At 34.9% G+C, this 18,079-nt stretch overlaps 2 protein-coding genes across 2 annotated transcripts; both read right to left on the bottom strand.

The window, feature by feature from the left end:
• Nucleotides 1-13,936: 13,936 nt before the first annotated feature.
• On the bottom strand, nt 13,937-15,486 carry LOC131875214 (cytochrome P450 CYP736A12-like). Its single transcript, XM_059219278.1, has 2 exons — nt 14,984-15,486; nt 13,937-14,198 (listed from the first exon to the last, which is right to left on the bottom strand). The coding sequence occupies exons 1-2, from the start codon at nt 15,484-15,486 to the stop codon at nt 13,937-13,939; spliced, it is 765 nt and encodes a 254-aa protein (XP_059075261.1).
• A 101-nt stretch (nt 15,487-15,587) lies between these two features.
• LOC131076256 (cytochrome P450 750A1-like) lies at nt 15,588-16,641 on the bottom strand. The gene is made up of 2 exons (XM_058013333.2): nt 16,217-16,641; nt 15,588-16,161 (listed from the first exon to the last, which is right to left on the bottom strand). The coding sequence occupies exons 1-2, from the start codon at nt 16,639-16,641 to the stop codon at nt 15,588-15,590; spliced, it is 999 nt and encodes a 332-aa protein (XP_057869316.2).
• Nucleotides 16,642-18,079: the final 1,438 nt, after the last annotated feature.

The raw sequence follows: 18,079 nt of genomic DNA, 5'->3' as shown, positions 1-18,079 counted from the left end.
AAATTGAGACATCATCTAAGAATAGTATATCTGAAGAGATTGAAGAAATGATTGGAGTATTGAAAGAAAAGAACAAAGCACTGGCTGATCAACTAAAAGCAATGAAAAGAGAACATGAACATTTCAGCACACAAATGACTGAAAATTGAGATGCATTAAGAATAGTTGAGGATAAAACAAGAGATCTACAAAGAGAGAAACAACAACTTGAAGTCTTAGTATCTGATAAAAATGATGAAATTGTAAGGTTGACTAGGATTCAACAAAATATGATAGATCAACTAGGTTATGCACATCATGAAGCAATTCTGAAGAATGATGAAAATCAAGCATTGAAACTTGAAGTATCAAGGTTGATCGATGAACTTGAAACAGAGAAGAAATCCAAAGAAACACTGAAGAAGAGTTATGAAGCATCAAAGATGTTGGATGAGCAATTGAATACAAGAAGACCCAACAGAGATGCAGGACTCAGTTACAAAGGAAAATACTCTACCGAGAAAGGAATTCATACTACCGAGAGAGGGGAATCATCAAAGCAAGCTGGAAACAGGAACAACATCAAAAGAAAGAAGCCTATTTGCTACTACTGTGGAAATCAAGGTCATACTACCAACATGTGCCAAATCAGAAAAGGTAAGCAACCGAATGTCACTAAGTCCAATGGTTATTGTTACAATTGCAATAAATATGGTCACAGATTTAACCAACGTAGGACAAAGTTTGTTAACAACTGTCAAAAGGCAAAATACAAAGGGTTTTGTAGAAACTGCAATAGATATGGACATAGTACTGAGAAGTGTTGGCACACACCGAGCAAAGACTAGAAGTTACCAAACTCACATAGATCCTTACTGACAATATGCAGTAGTACCATGGGATTACAATACAAGGATATGGTGTGAATGTTGTGGAAGATATGGACATATTAGTGCTAACTATTTTATAAGGTTTGGAATGAACAACCGAAGATCATGGAGAAATCCTAGTATGGCATGTTTTCATTGTCACAAAGTTGGACACTTGGCTAGAGATTGCAGAGATCAACCTAGAGGAGACATTGAAGAAATAAAAGGCAAATTATAGATGATTTGGAAAAAGAAGGAAATTGTGTCAAATGAAGAAAGCACCTTACCTACCGAGTTAGGTGCACCTAGTCCAAATTAATCAGTAAAGGTATTAAGGGACTGCATTTTCTGAAGGTTAAAATCATAACAGTTCCTATTCTATTATGTACTAAATTCAAAATCTGCATAGTTAAGATGCATTAGTAAGTTTGTAATTCTATCAAAGTCTTTGAAGCACTTTACAGGAAACCTGTCAAGTTGGTGAATACAGGAAGCCTATCAAGTCAATAAATGAAGGAAGCTTAGTTACTCAGTTAAAACAAAAAAGGAGAGTAAATCGGTTAAAAAGCAATCGAGTGCATTTAATGTTTTTGACCTAACCCACACGGAGCCCGATAAGATATTTTGTGTACTTAAAAGCATTTTCGTGATCATTTTCATTCACCAAGTTTTTGAAAGAGTGGAGCAGAGTGATTCCAAGGTGATCAAAACCTCATTCAAAGCAAATCCAAGGTATTTACATCAAATCTCAACATATTGTTAAGCTAGTTTACCAATCTTGTTGCCATTATTTGCTAAGTATAAAGCATCTGTCATTTGGAATTCTGAAACCCTAAGGACTCTTTACTAGTTTTTTACCTAAAATCCTAAATGGTGCCCAAGATCCAAGATCCCATAGTTGTCAAGAATGTAGAGAAGCTCTCACTGAAATACTCTTTGACTCCTAAAGTCGCCTCCGAACCGGATGACAAAACTGCCTTTTCACTCATCCCAGACATAGTATTGTTAATCGAAGATGTGAGATTCTTCACCAAATGTCGTGTTGAAGAACTCGGTCATGTTGAAATAAGAGACACCTATGATGAACTATGTACTGATGGTGTATTAAACAACAAGTATGAACACATCAAAATCAAAGGATTGACTGAAGCCCTAACCTATCCTTGTGTGTTCAAACCCCAGTGGGTCAAGTTTGTTTTGAGCAGATTTCATGATGATTTCATGTGGCTAGAAGAGAAACCATTGAAAATCACCAAGGAAATCATTCATGTAATCACCGGTTATCCTATCTATGATCATGCACGAGCTCAAAAGATGATATCACAGAAGGAATTGATCAGTTCAACCGGAGTAGAATCTGATTACAGAGGACTAAAATTGAACAATGTCACTGATGCAGAACTTAAGTTTGCCATTAGAGTAATTGGTTACTGTTTCTTCCAATCAGCAAGGGAAAATAGTGTACCCTATGCAGCAATTGCAATAGCTTATAAAATTGTGAAAAAGGGAATGAAAATTGACTTATGTGAAGTGTTACTGAAGAACCTGTTTGAGAATCTGAACACAATAAGGAAGCCAAAGAAGAACAACTCGGCAAATACACTAAATTTTGGTTCACTTCTTGTATGCATATTTTTCTACTTTGAAAAATTCTTTCCATTAGTCGGTAAAGTAGTTTGGGAGCTACACCGACCAATCACCCATTAGATTAATGACTTCATCAAGAAGCTAGGTGATAATTTCAATGATATAATGGATGATTACTTCAGTAAATTTCAAGAGAAAATGCACAACAGGTACTGGATTCCACCCCAGCTAGTGGAGAAATATAAAGATGACATATGCTTTGAGGTAGACACTGATTATTGTTATGTGAATGCTGTGGAACCAAGAACTCAATCTTTACCACCTATGGGTTATGAGATTGACTTTGACATCACACAACAAAAAATTAATGCATTTATTACATTACCAAGGCATGCTATCAAGCTGAGGTATGGAACCTATGAAGAAGTGAAGGGAAAAGTAAAAATGAGCATTGTAGTACCCAAAGCTACAAGAAAAGAAATAAAGATGATAAAGGTTTTAATAGAGAAATTAGGAGAAGATTGTTCCTCCACACCTCTCAAAGGCACTCTTGCCATCACCAAAGAGGAATCAAAAGCTCAAGAGGCAGCTATAACACTGAGCACCGAATTGCCTAAGGGTAAAGTGTTAAATAGAAAGAAACAGGACACTTCAAAGGCCCTACTGACTCCTCCAACAAAGAGACCTAATACAAGAGCATCTGTAGCATCACCAAGTAAGAAACAAAAGAGTGTTACTGCTCCCAAGGTAACAAAGACATAAAAGAAATCTACTCAGAGACTCATTTTGGCAAAAGAGTCTAGTGATACAGAATTTGAAGATGCAAACAAATTCCAGATTGTCAAGAGCAAGAAGGTAAATATACATAGTGTTGAAAACTTATGTGCCAATCTAAAAGAATATGGTGGATTTGGTTCATTTAGATATGTCAAGTATGAAACTAGAAATAATGATGAGAAGAGACAAATTGAAGAAGCTACCATCTACACACTTCTAAAGTTTCGGTTAGCTCCATTGGAACTAGTAAAGTCACTTCCAAATGAACTTTACTTGCATATTGATAATAGGTGGAAATATGCAATGGACTCAGAGAAACAAATTAGAGAAAGAAGTCTAGTCCATCTATTTCCTGATATGTCAGTAGCGGAAATAAAGGAACATCTAACAACCTACAATTCAAAATTTCTTGTCAAACAGAGAGCCTTAAAACTGATGAATGGGCTATATATTGACGTAGAAAATGAGACAAAAGCAAAATGGTAGGAAATCTTCAAAATCAAAGATGCCGGTGAAAAATCTACAGTTGAAATCATTGATGTCACCAAGCATGATCCTGATGTCACCGAGCAAGGTCCTGATGCTACCGAACAAGACCCTGCTGACACTATTCAAATAGATGAAGATGTCATGGATATAGAGGAATCGGAGCAGGAAATGATAGAAGGCACTACATATGCAAAACTTGTATCTAGTGAATCCATTTTAGAACAAGTTCATCCTTATCCACCGATCAATCAACTTGTCTCTATCGAAGCTCCTCAAGATATAGCACAAAGCACTGAAGGTCACAAGTCTACAATAGGAGAAGATACTACTCTAGAACAGACCTCTCAAGCACCTTCGAGCACTGAAAATGTTGCAGCTGAGACACCCAGTACCGAGACACCAAAAGACACCACAGCGGTTATAGGAACCGACCAAAGTGTTGTCTCTACCGAGCAACCTACCGAGGGTCAGCAAGCCTCTCAAGCTATTGTCTTGGTTCAATCGACTGAAGGTAAAGAGAAGAAGGTGAAAAAGCATAGTTTCAAAGTTGATTTATCTAAACCGATAGTGTTGCCCAACGTGGATATATCAAAATTAAAGGGGCAAGCACTCATTGATTTTGGTGAACTATGCAAAGAAAAGGCCGAACAAGAAAAATAGATGGCCATACAAAAGAAGAATAAAGTACTTTAGAAGGTGAAGACACTGCTATTAGATATGCTACCTACAGCTACAGTGTCAATTGATGCAGCCATCCACATTCAACTGGATGAACTCCTTAATCAAATAGAAACATCCGGAGTTGATGCATCTAAGTCTTTGAGCAATCTAAAAGACAAGGAGCTTACTGCAAAAATGATAGAAGAGGTACAGAAAGCTCTAGCTATTGGCAAAGTCAAACTTGTCAAATTCATTGCTGAGTTGTCCCCTCAACTCAAGCACATTCTTTATTTATTTCAGAAACTCTATACATTTTCTATATTCATTAAAGACATTAAGAATAAAACTGATGCAATTGAGAAAGAGATCACCAATCTCTCAAATAAGTTGACCCCAGAGCCCAATTCAGTTCAGAATTTTTATAGCAAGCTTCAATAGCTCATGGCTCAACGATTGGAACTAAGAAATGAAGAACACAAGATCAGATGGATATAATGACACTTCAGACATTATTCCTTCCTCATCTTTCATCCATCCAAGAACAGATTAACCGAGCCACACGCCTATCTACTACACAAGAGGGAAGCACTCTTGATGGCTTAATATCACTATTGGCTGATATTCAAGCACAAAATTCTTTAATGGATAGTGTAAAGGATACATTCTTTGTTGCTCCCACTGATGCCCGAAAAAAGTACAAATCCATTTTTCACCAGTTACCACCCCTGGATGGAAATTAAAGTTTTTGATGTTTGTCAAAAAGGGGGAGTAATATGATAGTCTTGAGGGAGTGATATAATATATTTGGGGAGTGATATAGTTTTGATACATACAGTTTTGATACAGTATTGAGAATGATATAGTATTTGGAGTATTGTATATAGGGGGAGTATACCGAGCAGAGTATGCAAAGTATCCAAGGATAGTAAGTAGAGCACACAAGCATAGAACCGAGCATGCAAAATCAGAGTTATGTACAATATAATGATAAGGGGAGTATATCTAAATATACTATTTCATTTACTATTATATATACTATCAAGTATAGTCATTTTGCAAAGTATATAGATTTTTGAGTTATGACTTTGAAATTAGTTTTTGTCAAACATCTCAACTAATGTCAAAAGGGGAGATTGTTACTACTTATCAAGTTTCCATTAGTTTTTATATTCAAAGTCATACTATATACTCTAGTCGGTTAACACTACCGAATCATGCAGTCGGTATACACAGAGAAGTCGGTATGCATAGTCTAGTCGGTTACAGAAGAAAGCAGTCACAAAACGCAGTACACACTGAGCTATCTACCAAGTATCTTTTTATGTCTACCAAGTAGCAAAGATGACACACCGAGTTTATATACACTGAGTGAAACATGTTACCAGATTCATTGAACCTGGACATGCATATGAAAACGTGTTACAAGATCGAGGCACATCTAATCGTTATCACATTGGAAATTGCACTAGAAGATTGTGTATGATTTTGAGATCAATCTAACCAATGAAATATTTTGTATAGTTATTCATTCGAGGAATCATGTTTGTAAGATCGAAGCAATGAATTGGATCGCCGTCTTAAGAGATCTATTTATACAACATGAGTTAAGAGTTAAAGGTGTTCATGAGTGTAAGAAGACTGTTATAGAGACATAGAGGTCACCGAGACAGTTTTCAGAGAACAGTCGAAGAACAGAGTAAACAAGTGGGGTTTACCGAGTTACTATATGGGTTACCGAGGTATGCTATAAGAAAGGTAATCTATTCTGAGCACATAGAATCTGCTATAACATTTTAGATGTAAAGTTGCAGATATTTGTAATGATTTTATTGTAATATTGTGAAGTTGTAAGAGAAACCTTTAACAGGGTAAAAGACTCGAATCAAGTCTATAAATTGTAAAGCCTCTAACTAGGTGCAGCATTTAGATTAAATGTTGTAAAATCCTTTAGCAAGGTAGATCTAACAGATCTTGTTACTCCTAACAGGGTAAGCTATCAGAAATAGCTAATATGTAGCTCTAACCGAGCACTCTTTATTATTGCAGCAGTGAAGTTGTGGGTGCCATCCCCATCATAGTTTTTCTCTCTAACCAAGAGTTTCTACATAACCAAAATATATGTGTTATGGAGTGAATCATGTATGATTGTTATCTATTTGTTTTAACTTTATTTTATGTTACTACACTATTCTGTTTATGCATAACAGTAAAGTTATTATTCAAGAAAAGTTTTGGAGTACTGATTCACCCCTCCCCTCTCAGTACATTAGCTTTCCATATTGGGCCTAACAAATTATTTATAATTATAATATATATTAAGATACCATGTAAAAAAAATTATATAAGTATTTTTCTTTGTAACATAAAATTAGAAGTGGAAGAAAACCCACATGGGTAGGTGAGTTGGCTTGGGCTATGGGTTTGCTCCCCATGGGCCTTGAGTTCTACTACCTCCCTAGATTTAAGAGGGGGGGACTACTTGCGAGTTGTGGATCCTCCCCACAGGGGATTAGTCTCACCTCAGCTCACCCCTCCCTGAACCCCAACTTGGTAATGAGTAAGACCAAGGTAAGACAGGTTGGGCATTAGGCTGGGTCACAGGGATAACCCTGTTATAGCTAAAAAAAACATTATAAGTGGAAGACGACTATATTTTTTATATACTCAATGAATTTGAATAGTTGAATGTAAGAAGCTTGTTTGTTTTATATACTTGAAGAATTTGAATACAATGATAGCATGCCTTAATCTTCTATATTTGATATTATATATGTGTTGTAAGGAGCCTTGATTATATCTAGTGTTGCATTTTTATTTTTTTTGGATCTATTTAAGAGCCACTATATTTGTTATTATTTTGACAATTGGTTAGAAAGCAACTTATTAGTTAAAACTATTTCAAAAGAATAGAAATATTGTTGTGTGATTATTGAACCAAAACAGTTTATTCCATAAAAATCTACTCAAAATTTAAAGCTCTTTTATTTCTCGAAGGGATGAGTACAATTTGTTATTTGTAATAGACAACCTATCTGGTTTGAAAACCATTATTTCATTGAAATTAAAACATAATTATTCTTCAAAGTGTTTGATATGTGGCTTTGAAATTGTGATTTTTTATTAGATAAGAGATGATGGAGTAGATTGATTGAACCAAATTATAAATTTGGTGTGTTAATTTTTTGATTTATACTTGCAATTATTCACAACATTGATCAATAACCAAGTTATTAGCTAAAACCATGTGAAAAGAATATCAATATTGTTGTGTTATTATTGATTATTGAACCCAAACATTTTATTCCATATTTTCTACCCAAAATATAATGTGATATTATTTCTTGAAGGAATGAGTACAATTTGTTATTTTTAATAGACAACTAATCTAGTTTAAAAACCATTTTTTTAGAACTAAAACATATTTTTCTTGGAAATGTTTCATATCTATGTTTGAAATCATGATTTATTATTGGATAAGAGGTGATAAGGTGGATTGATAGAATCGAGTTTAAAATTTGGTGTGTTAATTATTTGATTTGATTCAAATGGTGAGGCTCACATTTACATAGCTATTTTATGAGTACTAAATATTTGGTGGTTGAAGTCTTGATGTTTATTGCCTAAAATTTATGAGAGATGGGATGAGTATGAAAAATAAAATAAAATAAATATTTATGTCAAGTTGTGAACATATTTAATTAGTGAAGGACTAGAAGTTGAACACTTGTATATTATTATCTATTAAGTAGCAAGTATGTAGTAATTTGAAAATTTTATTTGTGTTTGGATATAATCATCTTGTAAGATTGTCAATGAAATATAATATATTTGATATTAGTTGTTTATATTTTCAAAAATATTATGAAGTTATTATGAATAACATTGTATTTTGTTTCATATGAAGTATTATAAGCTTAAAAATGTGTAGTTTTCTCATATAAAATAACGGGTAGTTGGATAGATTTTAGTTGTAATAAATGATAAATGTAAAGTGGATTTAAAATAATTAATAATATGAGACTTATTAATGAAACAAGAGCTCTGTTAGAGTTGGAGTCCCTGCCTATTACAGAAAAAAATAGCAGGGAATTTAAAACGTTGATCTGCAGTGGTATGAAGTGCATCAGATTCAATTCAAAAATGAAGAGGCTGCTACCAGCGGAATCATATTTGCATCATAATAAATAACTTTGTTTTCATTTTTCCAACTATAACCAAATAAAACTATAAAACTTACATAGCTTGAAATAGTGTAACTTCAACATACAAACAATCTAGACTCTTATATTTTTGTGAATATGTACTTTAATATTTTAAATTAATAGAGAAGGCCTATTCATCAAAAAAATCTAGCACCACATCAATAACAATAAATTTACCAAAGTAAACAACAAATAAAGAACCCTTCCAAACATGATTGCCCACATAACAAAATCCCTAATTCCTACAACATTAAGCATTTTACAGATAACATGCACTTAATTCTCAAATAAAAAACCATCAGCTACTGAAGAGTTTTAAAATTCAAAAAAATATATATAAATGAATTGAAAACCCTGTCAAACAGGAATCTAAAGGTTGATTCAACACTCATAGAGTTCAATTCGTAATAACATAAAGCAATTTTTGTAGAGATCAAAATATCTAAGAAAGAAACAAAATATCTTTTCATATTCTAAATATGGATGCAAGGGTTGCAGAGACTATGATAGTTAAGTTCTTGCAATAGAAAAAGGCATACACGTCATCCATTAGTGTAATATATATCATTCAGAACAAAGCACAACTACTCATGTAAGCAATTCTATACAGGTACATATTCTTTGCATTCAAAATTGTTGTTCTATATCAAAACAACCTTAGGCCATAAAATCAAATACGATTCAAGGAATATGGCATTCCCAGAATCAGACTGTCATCATATGTACTTGCTAAGCATAGCAGCACCAAAATCAATGGTAATCACAAATGTTAGAGCAGCATTGTTAAGGCTGCAAAATATCAAAATTAGCTCAGATAAAAATAAGACAGATGTAATGAAATGCCCTCATTAAGATTCATTCATTGTTAAAGAGAAACCATTTCAAATGATGAATATTTGAAGTTGTTGACAACTATAGATTAACATAAGTTTAAAAAGCCATACTGGATGTCGTATCATACGTCATTAACAATTGGTATTATAGTATGATGAAACAAAAGTGAACCTGGTCTATTTTTCATTTGGTTAATGTTCCGCCAATGCTATGAAATTTAAATAGTTAGAAGGGCTGAAAGATAATATATTAACCACAAAATGCAAAAGTTACAAAAACTTAACAAGCGGAATCTCTTCAAGGGTTCTAGTGTGGAGTTGTTCATGTTTTATATTTAAAAAAATGAAGCATTGGTATAAACACTATACATGTGAGAGTATCATTGTAAGGTCATCAATAGTCGTAGCATGTAGTTGTCGATATTTTGTAGATTGTGAAATGAAAAATCTGCAATATTAAGAAGAGTTAAGAAAGAATGCAAATGAGATAAATCTGTATACTTAAAACAAAAGAAAGTGATTTCAAATTAGAATGAAGTAAAAGGAGGATCACAGTAATATTAAGACATGGAATAAGCTGCAAAAACAAACAGTGTTAAAGTTTTAAGGCGATTAAATGCATAATAGAAACTACATACAATGATAGCAACAGAATTGGTTTATGAAAAACAAGGAACCAAAATTGAGATGGTAGGCGACTAAATGCATAATAGAAACTACATACAATGATAGCAACAAATTGTTTTATGAAAAATGAAGAACCAAAATTGAGGTAGTTTTCCTACTTCAGTCATGATCAGATGTGTTTTAACTACCTGCATATTTATGATTAAAATGCAAGAGTATTATTTTTTAGTGCAAAACATAAAGAAAATTGAAAGCAAAATGCTAAAAATATGATATGATTAAGTGGAGTGAAACGGATATAAAATGAATATCAATGTAGTTAATTTTTAGTAATAGAAAGGAGTGGTTAAATCATAGTCAATTTAGTGGATTTCACTTCCATTGCCTTGTTCCTATATTCATTTTTTCAAACACATATTTTATAGGAACCAGATGAGCCTAAAAAGGCCCTTGTTTATTATGTAAAATGAAGAGCTTACTGATTGAATTGGCCTATTTTGTTTCTTAGATCAAGGAACAAATTTACCATCAATACTTAGTTTACAGCATATGTATTAAGTGAATCTAAACAACAGCATGAAACATGGTTTTTGGTATATGTTTCTAAATGGGAATGGCTAAAAATTGTAAGAACCTCTTTGTTTCTACTTACTGTATCTTCATATTTGAATATTTTAAAAACTTTTACATTAAGTGATGATGTAGATAATAATAAAACAACAATTGCCCTATTTTGCCTGTAGATGTACTCATTAATGGTGAACTATGAATTGTTGTGTTCAAATATTTAATTTTTTTGGGCAACAATTGTTGATTAAAACCAGATTTTTTATTTATTTAGCAGTAGAAAAAATAAAATGTTTTATCCAAGAATCCCATATTACAATGACATTTTGAGTCATCTATGCAAAGACCTCGAGAATAAATGAAAGAAAAAATAACAAAAAGCATAGGGCAATATCTGTTCAAATTCAATTTAAAATATTCAACCTTTAGTAAAAGGCGACAATATATTAGTCAACACACAGAAGGAGAAATAGTAAACAGATTTTGGAAAAATAAATATAAAAAATGTGGCATATATTCCCGAATGACAGTTTCAAATTATTCATTAGTCAAATGCAATTCCAAAGTTTTTATGATTGGTTGTTTAGAGTTTTATTGCAAATTTCTATAACATGATTCTCTAAACCCTTTTTCCTTTCATGTATCAAGAATTTATATTTCTGAATTTTCTTGGCAGATTCCTTTCCCAGAATTCAACAATCAATTCAAATTTGCATAACAGCACTTGTGTTGGAATTAGCTAAGCTTGTAACAGTGTTCATTTGTGTATTTCTAAGTCAGAATTATTGACCCCTAATTAGGCCATAAAAAATGTCGGACTACCAAAGTGAGACTTGTAATTTTGATAATAATGTTTAGTTAAAACATGATGAAAAGTCACCCTGCATAAGAATTTAAAGAGGCAAATCCACCATTTTTATCGTTTACTATTCTAACTATGACACTATAGCACTCACAATTATGCAGATGAGGCATCAAGTAGTCTAATAAAAAACATTGATAGATACAGAAAAAAACAAATTTAATACATAAGAAATTTGAACAAGATAAAAGATTGGTGGTTCAGTCTAAACCAGACTGGTTAATCCCAAAATTTAAGGGATGTAGCATAGATGTGACTATGGAGGCAAGTCAATCCAAACTTATACAAAAAAGAATGTAATTGTTGGAAAATAGTTATGATCCAATGAACATATATGACATGGGAGAAAAAGAATGTCAAAAGAAAAATCACCATCCATGTCCTCTATTGTCTCAGAGGAAATTAAACTACAAAAAAAACTATGAAAAAGAATAACAAATTGTATCATAACTACAATTGTGTAGTGGCATTATTAAGAATAACAATTTGTACATAGATGCAGAGAAGCATAGTAAGGAAATATTGGAGGTAAAGATGTATCCTATTGAATGTAATCAATTTAGCTATGCACAAAATTGCTTGTTGAATCTATGCATACTCTAAGATCTGGGAGAGCAAAACATATCATGATATTTGAAACCCTGAAATTTGAAAAATGGCAGCAAGACATCATTGCCTAGAGTGCAAGACGAACTTCATTTCATTTGCAAGAATTTTTTGTTGTTTAAAAGAAAAAATTTTAACTGAGTAATATAAAAAAAATATTAATAAAAGAATCCCACCTGTTTTTCATTAAGCATAAACAGGTTTTGAGGGGACCCGAAACCCTATACAATAGGTTTTGAGGGGATCTGAAATCCCATAGGTTTTGAAGGGACTCAAAACCTTTAGATTTTACTAGGATCTGGAACCCACAATATCATGCTGCCAAAAGGTGAGATCATCAGAAAACCAATAGCCAAATCACAACTAGGATGGAAAAAACCACCCCAAAAACAAGAACAAGGGTTTTACAGAGGCTCCCTAAACCTACACAAAACACCATGGGTGTTTCCAGGCACCCATAACCTTCAAAGAAACCAGATTACAATAGGCTGGCATACAAACACAATCTAGACACAAAGGGTTTTGAAAGGCTCCCCTAACCTTCATCCTGGGTTTTGAACTGGCAGCCAAAACGAGCACAGAAGGGTTTTCCAAGGCTCCCTTAACCTACAGCCAAAAACTTTGGATGCCCAAGACAAAACCAGTCCTTAACGGGTTAGTGCAGGATCATGGGGTTTTACCAAGCTCCCACAACTTCAAACCAAAAAACCAGCTGACTGATTCCAAACAGAACCGGGAGGGATTTGGAAGGGTCCCTTAACCCACAAACAAATATGGGTAGTAGGGACACAAGGGACCCACACCTTGCCATGAAGAAACACATGAGAGAAATGAAAGGCATCTTCAACCAGCAGCATGAGCAGCAACATCATCCGAAAGACCTCCTCACACCATCTCCCCACCTCAATAGGGAAGCGATCCACCTCAATAGGACAAGAGACAAGGCGGAACGTCAGCCCCGAAAAGCCTCTAGTAGCAAGCTGAAGCCCTACTGCTCCCAACCATCAAATATCCACCTCTATAGGAGAAAGGACCACCTTAGACAGGCAAGAAGAAGAACCCAAACATTTCAATCATAGCCCAACACAGAAAAAGTCCCTCCACCTCAATAGGAGGACAATCCAGATCAAAAAAAAAACCCAAGACATCAGATCTCCCAAAAAGAAAACCTTAGTAGCACCAAATCCGGCCCCAAGGGCACAAGGCATCCCAAAGAGAGAAGGGAAACTGAAAACCCACAAATGTAAAACCTTGAAAAAACACCTAGGTCCCAAACAAGAGGAACCACCACCGCACCCAAGGAGGGAAGATCCACCAAACCTCAAGGCTCAGAAACCTCAAGCCTAACATCAAGAACAACATCAACCAACGTCCCTAGAGCCCACACCCTGCCCCAAATACCTCTCATGCCATCTAAACCAAAGATCAAATAGAGGGTCACAAAATAGGGCAAAAGAGATCCACAATACCCAAAAAAGATCCAGTGCCCAAATAGAAAGCCAAGACCGGGTGCACCAAATGGCAGCCCGCCACCACCCCTATCTGCACCCCTCACGCATGCGAAAAGCTTCCCATCCCGAGCAGATCTGAACCAAGCCACACCGACCACTAGAAGATGGAAATGGAGGGAGAGCACAAACCTCAACACATGGGGAAAGAAGAGCTGAGCAGCAACACCATATTTCCACCAACACCCACAGGGTGCAGAAGGCCTACTTGCCGCAACTACTAGCACCTCTACATCACCATTTGTTTCATCCCTCCCATCCCCACCTTCTTCCTCTATTGTCGAAACCCTGACCCCCGAAGCCTTCCCGCTCCTCACCATCGCTGACACAGTCAACAAAATAATTCCACTTGTTACCTCTCTTTTTTGAGCTACCTTTTCAATTTCTTCTCTACTAAAACTTTCTTATTAATAGGCCTTATAGAAGGACCAACCCTCAAATATTCCTTCTTCACAGGAGCCCTGGCTTTGCAAACCAACTCTTCTACACTTGGGTAATCCAAAATTTCACCACCGTCACCAGATTTGGCCAATGCCTTCCAAATGGACTCTGTAATAAGCTCTGGTGCGCAAACAGGTTCCGCCTTTCCAACAACCCTCTTTTCTCTCAATGGATGACTAGGAATAAATTCACTTCCCACACAATTAGCGATTAAAATTTAGAAAAATATACAACATATGAAATAACAGGTACTTTAGAGTATTTAATGGATATTAAGACTACAACTAGCATTTACAAATGCCAGGTGTAGTCTTAATGTTCAAATTAAGAAATTTGTACGATTTCTCGCAAGGACCAAATATTTCAATCATAATAAATATTTTTAGAAAAAAGTAAAATAAAATAAACCCCAACAAAAAATCTAACTTCCAATGATAAATGAAAAAATTAATAAATTTTAAAATAATTTAATAGAAAGAAAAATAAAACTTTAGCTTAAACTTATATTTTTTCAGTTTACAAGATTGTCAACGCAGACTAATCCTTTCTTTTTTTGAGATGAAAACATTAATTCTCTGCTAAAAAAAGAGACTAATAATAAAAAAAGGATATTTAAATATTCAATAAATAGATCAAAATATAACAAACATTTTCTAATTATTAGAATGTTCAACTACTAAATCCTTATGATCTTCTCTTTTAAATAAGAGATCTTTTTACTTATCATTTAAAGAACATATGAACTTATAACAATTATTAAAAGTCGATCACCAAGAACATGGGAGCTTATATAAATTATTAAAAGTCGATCACAAAAAACGTTGACGAAATTACAGAATTAATAGTAGTAATATGAATAATTGGAGTAGGTCTACCAAAACACACAGGAGAGCTTTCATGACAAACATTAAAAAAATGCGCATGTTGCACAAGGAAATAATAAACATAGTTTTAAATTTAAGGGCAGGTAGATAGCCTCAGTGTAGGACGGACAAGAAGGTCGACACTCCTGGGCGTGGCAGCTCCAAAGACTTCCGTCATATCCAAATCCCCATCCACGCTGCACTCAAACCAATGAACGAGTTGAGCCAATACAAGGTTCATCGTCACAACGGCCATGCTTGCCCCTGGGCATCCTCTCCTTCCTGCTCCAAATGGCACCATATCAAAAGAGTCTTTGTCTCTCACAACATCAACGTTTTTACCCATAAATCTCTCTGGCTTGAACTCCAGGGGATCTTCCCACAAGGATGGATCTCTTCCGATAGCCCAAGCATTGACAATAAGCCTGCTTTTCTCAGGAATGAAGAATCCATCAACTGTGCAATCTTCTGTGGATTCATGTGGAAGCATTAAGGGTACCACTGGATATAACCTCAGTGTCTCCTTCACTACACACTGCACGTACTCCAAGCTAGATATATCACGCTCATTTACAGTCCTCTCCCTGCCTACCACTGAATCGATTTCCTCTTGCATTTTTTGGCCACGCCAGGATTTTTAAGAATCGCACTCATTGCCCAATCTAACGAAGTAGATGTTGTTTCAACTCCAGCAACGAAAATATCCTTCAAAAGACGTTATTCAGCCTTGTTAGATCGAGAAAGAAAAGAACTACATATCAAATTGATTAAAAAACAACCAGATTGAGATTCTGTCATAAACAAGAGGTAAATACGTACAAAAACAATGGCTTTAATGTTTTCCTCTGTGATTTCCCTTCCATCGAGACTCTCCATTTCCAAGAGCACGTCAATGATGTCCTTAGTATCAGACTCCTTTCGGAACTCCCTCCTGCGCTGCTGGTGCTCCTCTATTATTTTACTTATCACTTGGTCGAATGACTCGTGTACCTTTTTCATGCGTCGCTTTACTCCTTGCAAGTCCAACCAGTCGAAGTAAGGAATGAAGTCCCCAATATTGACAGCTCCTACTGTAGCTGCCACCTCAGATGCCATCTTCTTTACCTCTTCGCCATGACCACCAAGATGAGTGTCGCCATTAAAAGAAAATTTGGTATCGGCAAGGATACGCCACATGACTGCTTGCACAAACGATGAAAACAAGTTGGTGAGATTAACAGGCTTCTTACCCTGCCCAGACATCTCCCACACTGAACGAATAGCCAAAAGCATTTCTTCCTCTCGTATACATCTGAAGGAATCGATCCTTTTGGTATTCAGCAATTCTACCACGCACAGCTTCCTACCCGTAAGGAGACAAAATCAGATCTTTGAAATTATAGCCAATATATTTTCCTGCAGCAGTACGAGGTCGGCTGGCAAAAACCTTATCGTGGGTTTTCAAGAACTCCTTGGCCATGGCCGAAGAAGAAACCACAACAGTGGGAACAGAACCCAATTTCAGCATCATAATAGGCCCATATTTCTTACCAAGTTCATGAAGATCACGATGAGGAAGCCTTTTCAGCTGGTTCAGATTTCCAATAATGGGCCATGCAAACGGACCCGGGGGCAATCTGAATCCCAATGTATTCTTCCTTTGCACGCTAAATCTGTGCAAAACCCACAAGAAAACAATGAGTGCACATGCTGTAGCTGTTGCTGGAGCATAGGAACCATCTTTCATTATATTTCTTGCATGCAAAGATGCAGAAAACTCAGAGAAAGCCATGTCGATCGAAATTGCAGGAAAGGCTCTCTGTCTATCTCAAATTTATGTTCGTTTTGGCATCACTCTCTTTGTTTGATTGGAGGTAGATATGACAGTGTCAATTAGGGTTTATCGAAAAAAACTGTGTAGCCGTCACTATATGTATGACTTATCTTCAATATATTTATTTACAAGATAATTTATTGTGAACCTAGTTGCACGACTCTAGCTATGTAATTCCAAACGTGGTCGGTTGCATGATACTTTTGTTGCGACTTGATTATGTCACCACAATACCCTACTCAATAAAAAAGATATATAGCTAAGAATCTATAAAGCTAGGCGTGGGGCACATGATTTTTTATTGTTAAAAAAATTACTTAAAAAAGGCCTCGGTTCACTACATAGTCACAAGAAAAAATAAGAGTGAAAATATATAGAAGAGGACCACCATTAAATCAAATAAGTATACTCTCTTAAATCTATCGCTCACCTACAAGATGATGGAAAAAATAGCAAACAATTATATTTAATTTATTTTTAATGTCACAACTTGTGTCATAAATAATCAAATATAATCTTAAAAAAAGATATAGCTAAGAATCTATAAAGCTAAGCATGGGGCACATGATTTTTTATTGTTAAAGAAATTACTTAAAAAGGGCCTCGGTTCACTACATAGTCACAAGAAAAAATAAGAGTGAAAATATATAGAAGAGGACCACCACTAAACCAAATAAGTATACTCTCTTAAACCTATTGCTCACCTACAAGATGATGGAAAAAATAGCAAACAATTATATTTAATTTAATTTTAATGTCACAACTTGTGTCATAAATAATCAAATGTATTCTTAATCAATTTCATTTGAAAAGTATAAAGATAGAAAACTTGTAATGGTGAGAAAATAGTTAAAGTGTATTCAAAATCTAAAAACTTAATCTCCAAATAAAGATAATGATATTTTATAAGGCACTATTTGTAGAGTTGAGCTGCAACAAAAAAGACTTTTCGAACTTATAATGAGAAAGATTTAAAAAGTTAGAATTTTTTCTCATAAAAAATTCATTAACATCTTTCCATAATCAAGTGTAAAGATTTTTTCATAACACTCCAAAAAAAAAGAAAAAAAAAATTGAAAAGTGAAAGAGAGAAGAGCTCAACATGACCTTCCAAGGACTAGTTCCATCACCAAGATAGAATAGATGTCTAATACATATGAGAGAAAACATGAGAAGAACTAAGATGTTGTTGCAAGGTGTGCGCCCTTGGTCTCCTTGTGTTGTGCAACACAGCGCTTGGGTTTGTGACATGGCTTAACCGCCTCCTATGGATTCTATAAGTCTAGTGGTTGTATCGAGCATTAACGGGTCGATCTTTTTGTGCAACGGTAACCACACTTGTAACAAGTGGTATCAAAGCTTTGTCATGGGTTCAAACCCCTCACTTGCGTTGGGT

This window comes from Cryptomeria japonica, chromosome 4 (assembly GCF_030272615.1).
Source record: "Cryptomeria japonica chromosome 4, Sugi_1.0, whole genome shotgun sequence".
NCBI classification, from domain to species: domain Eukaryota; kingdom Viridiplantae; phylum Streptophyta; class Pinopsida; order Cupressales; family Cupressaceae; genus Cryptomeria; species Cryptomeria japonica.
This window is presented reverse-complemented; position numbering and strand designations above follow the sequence as displayed.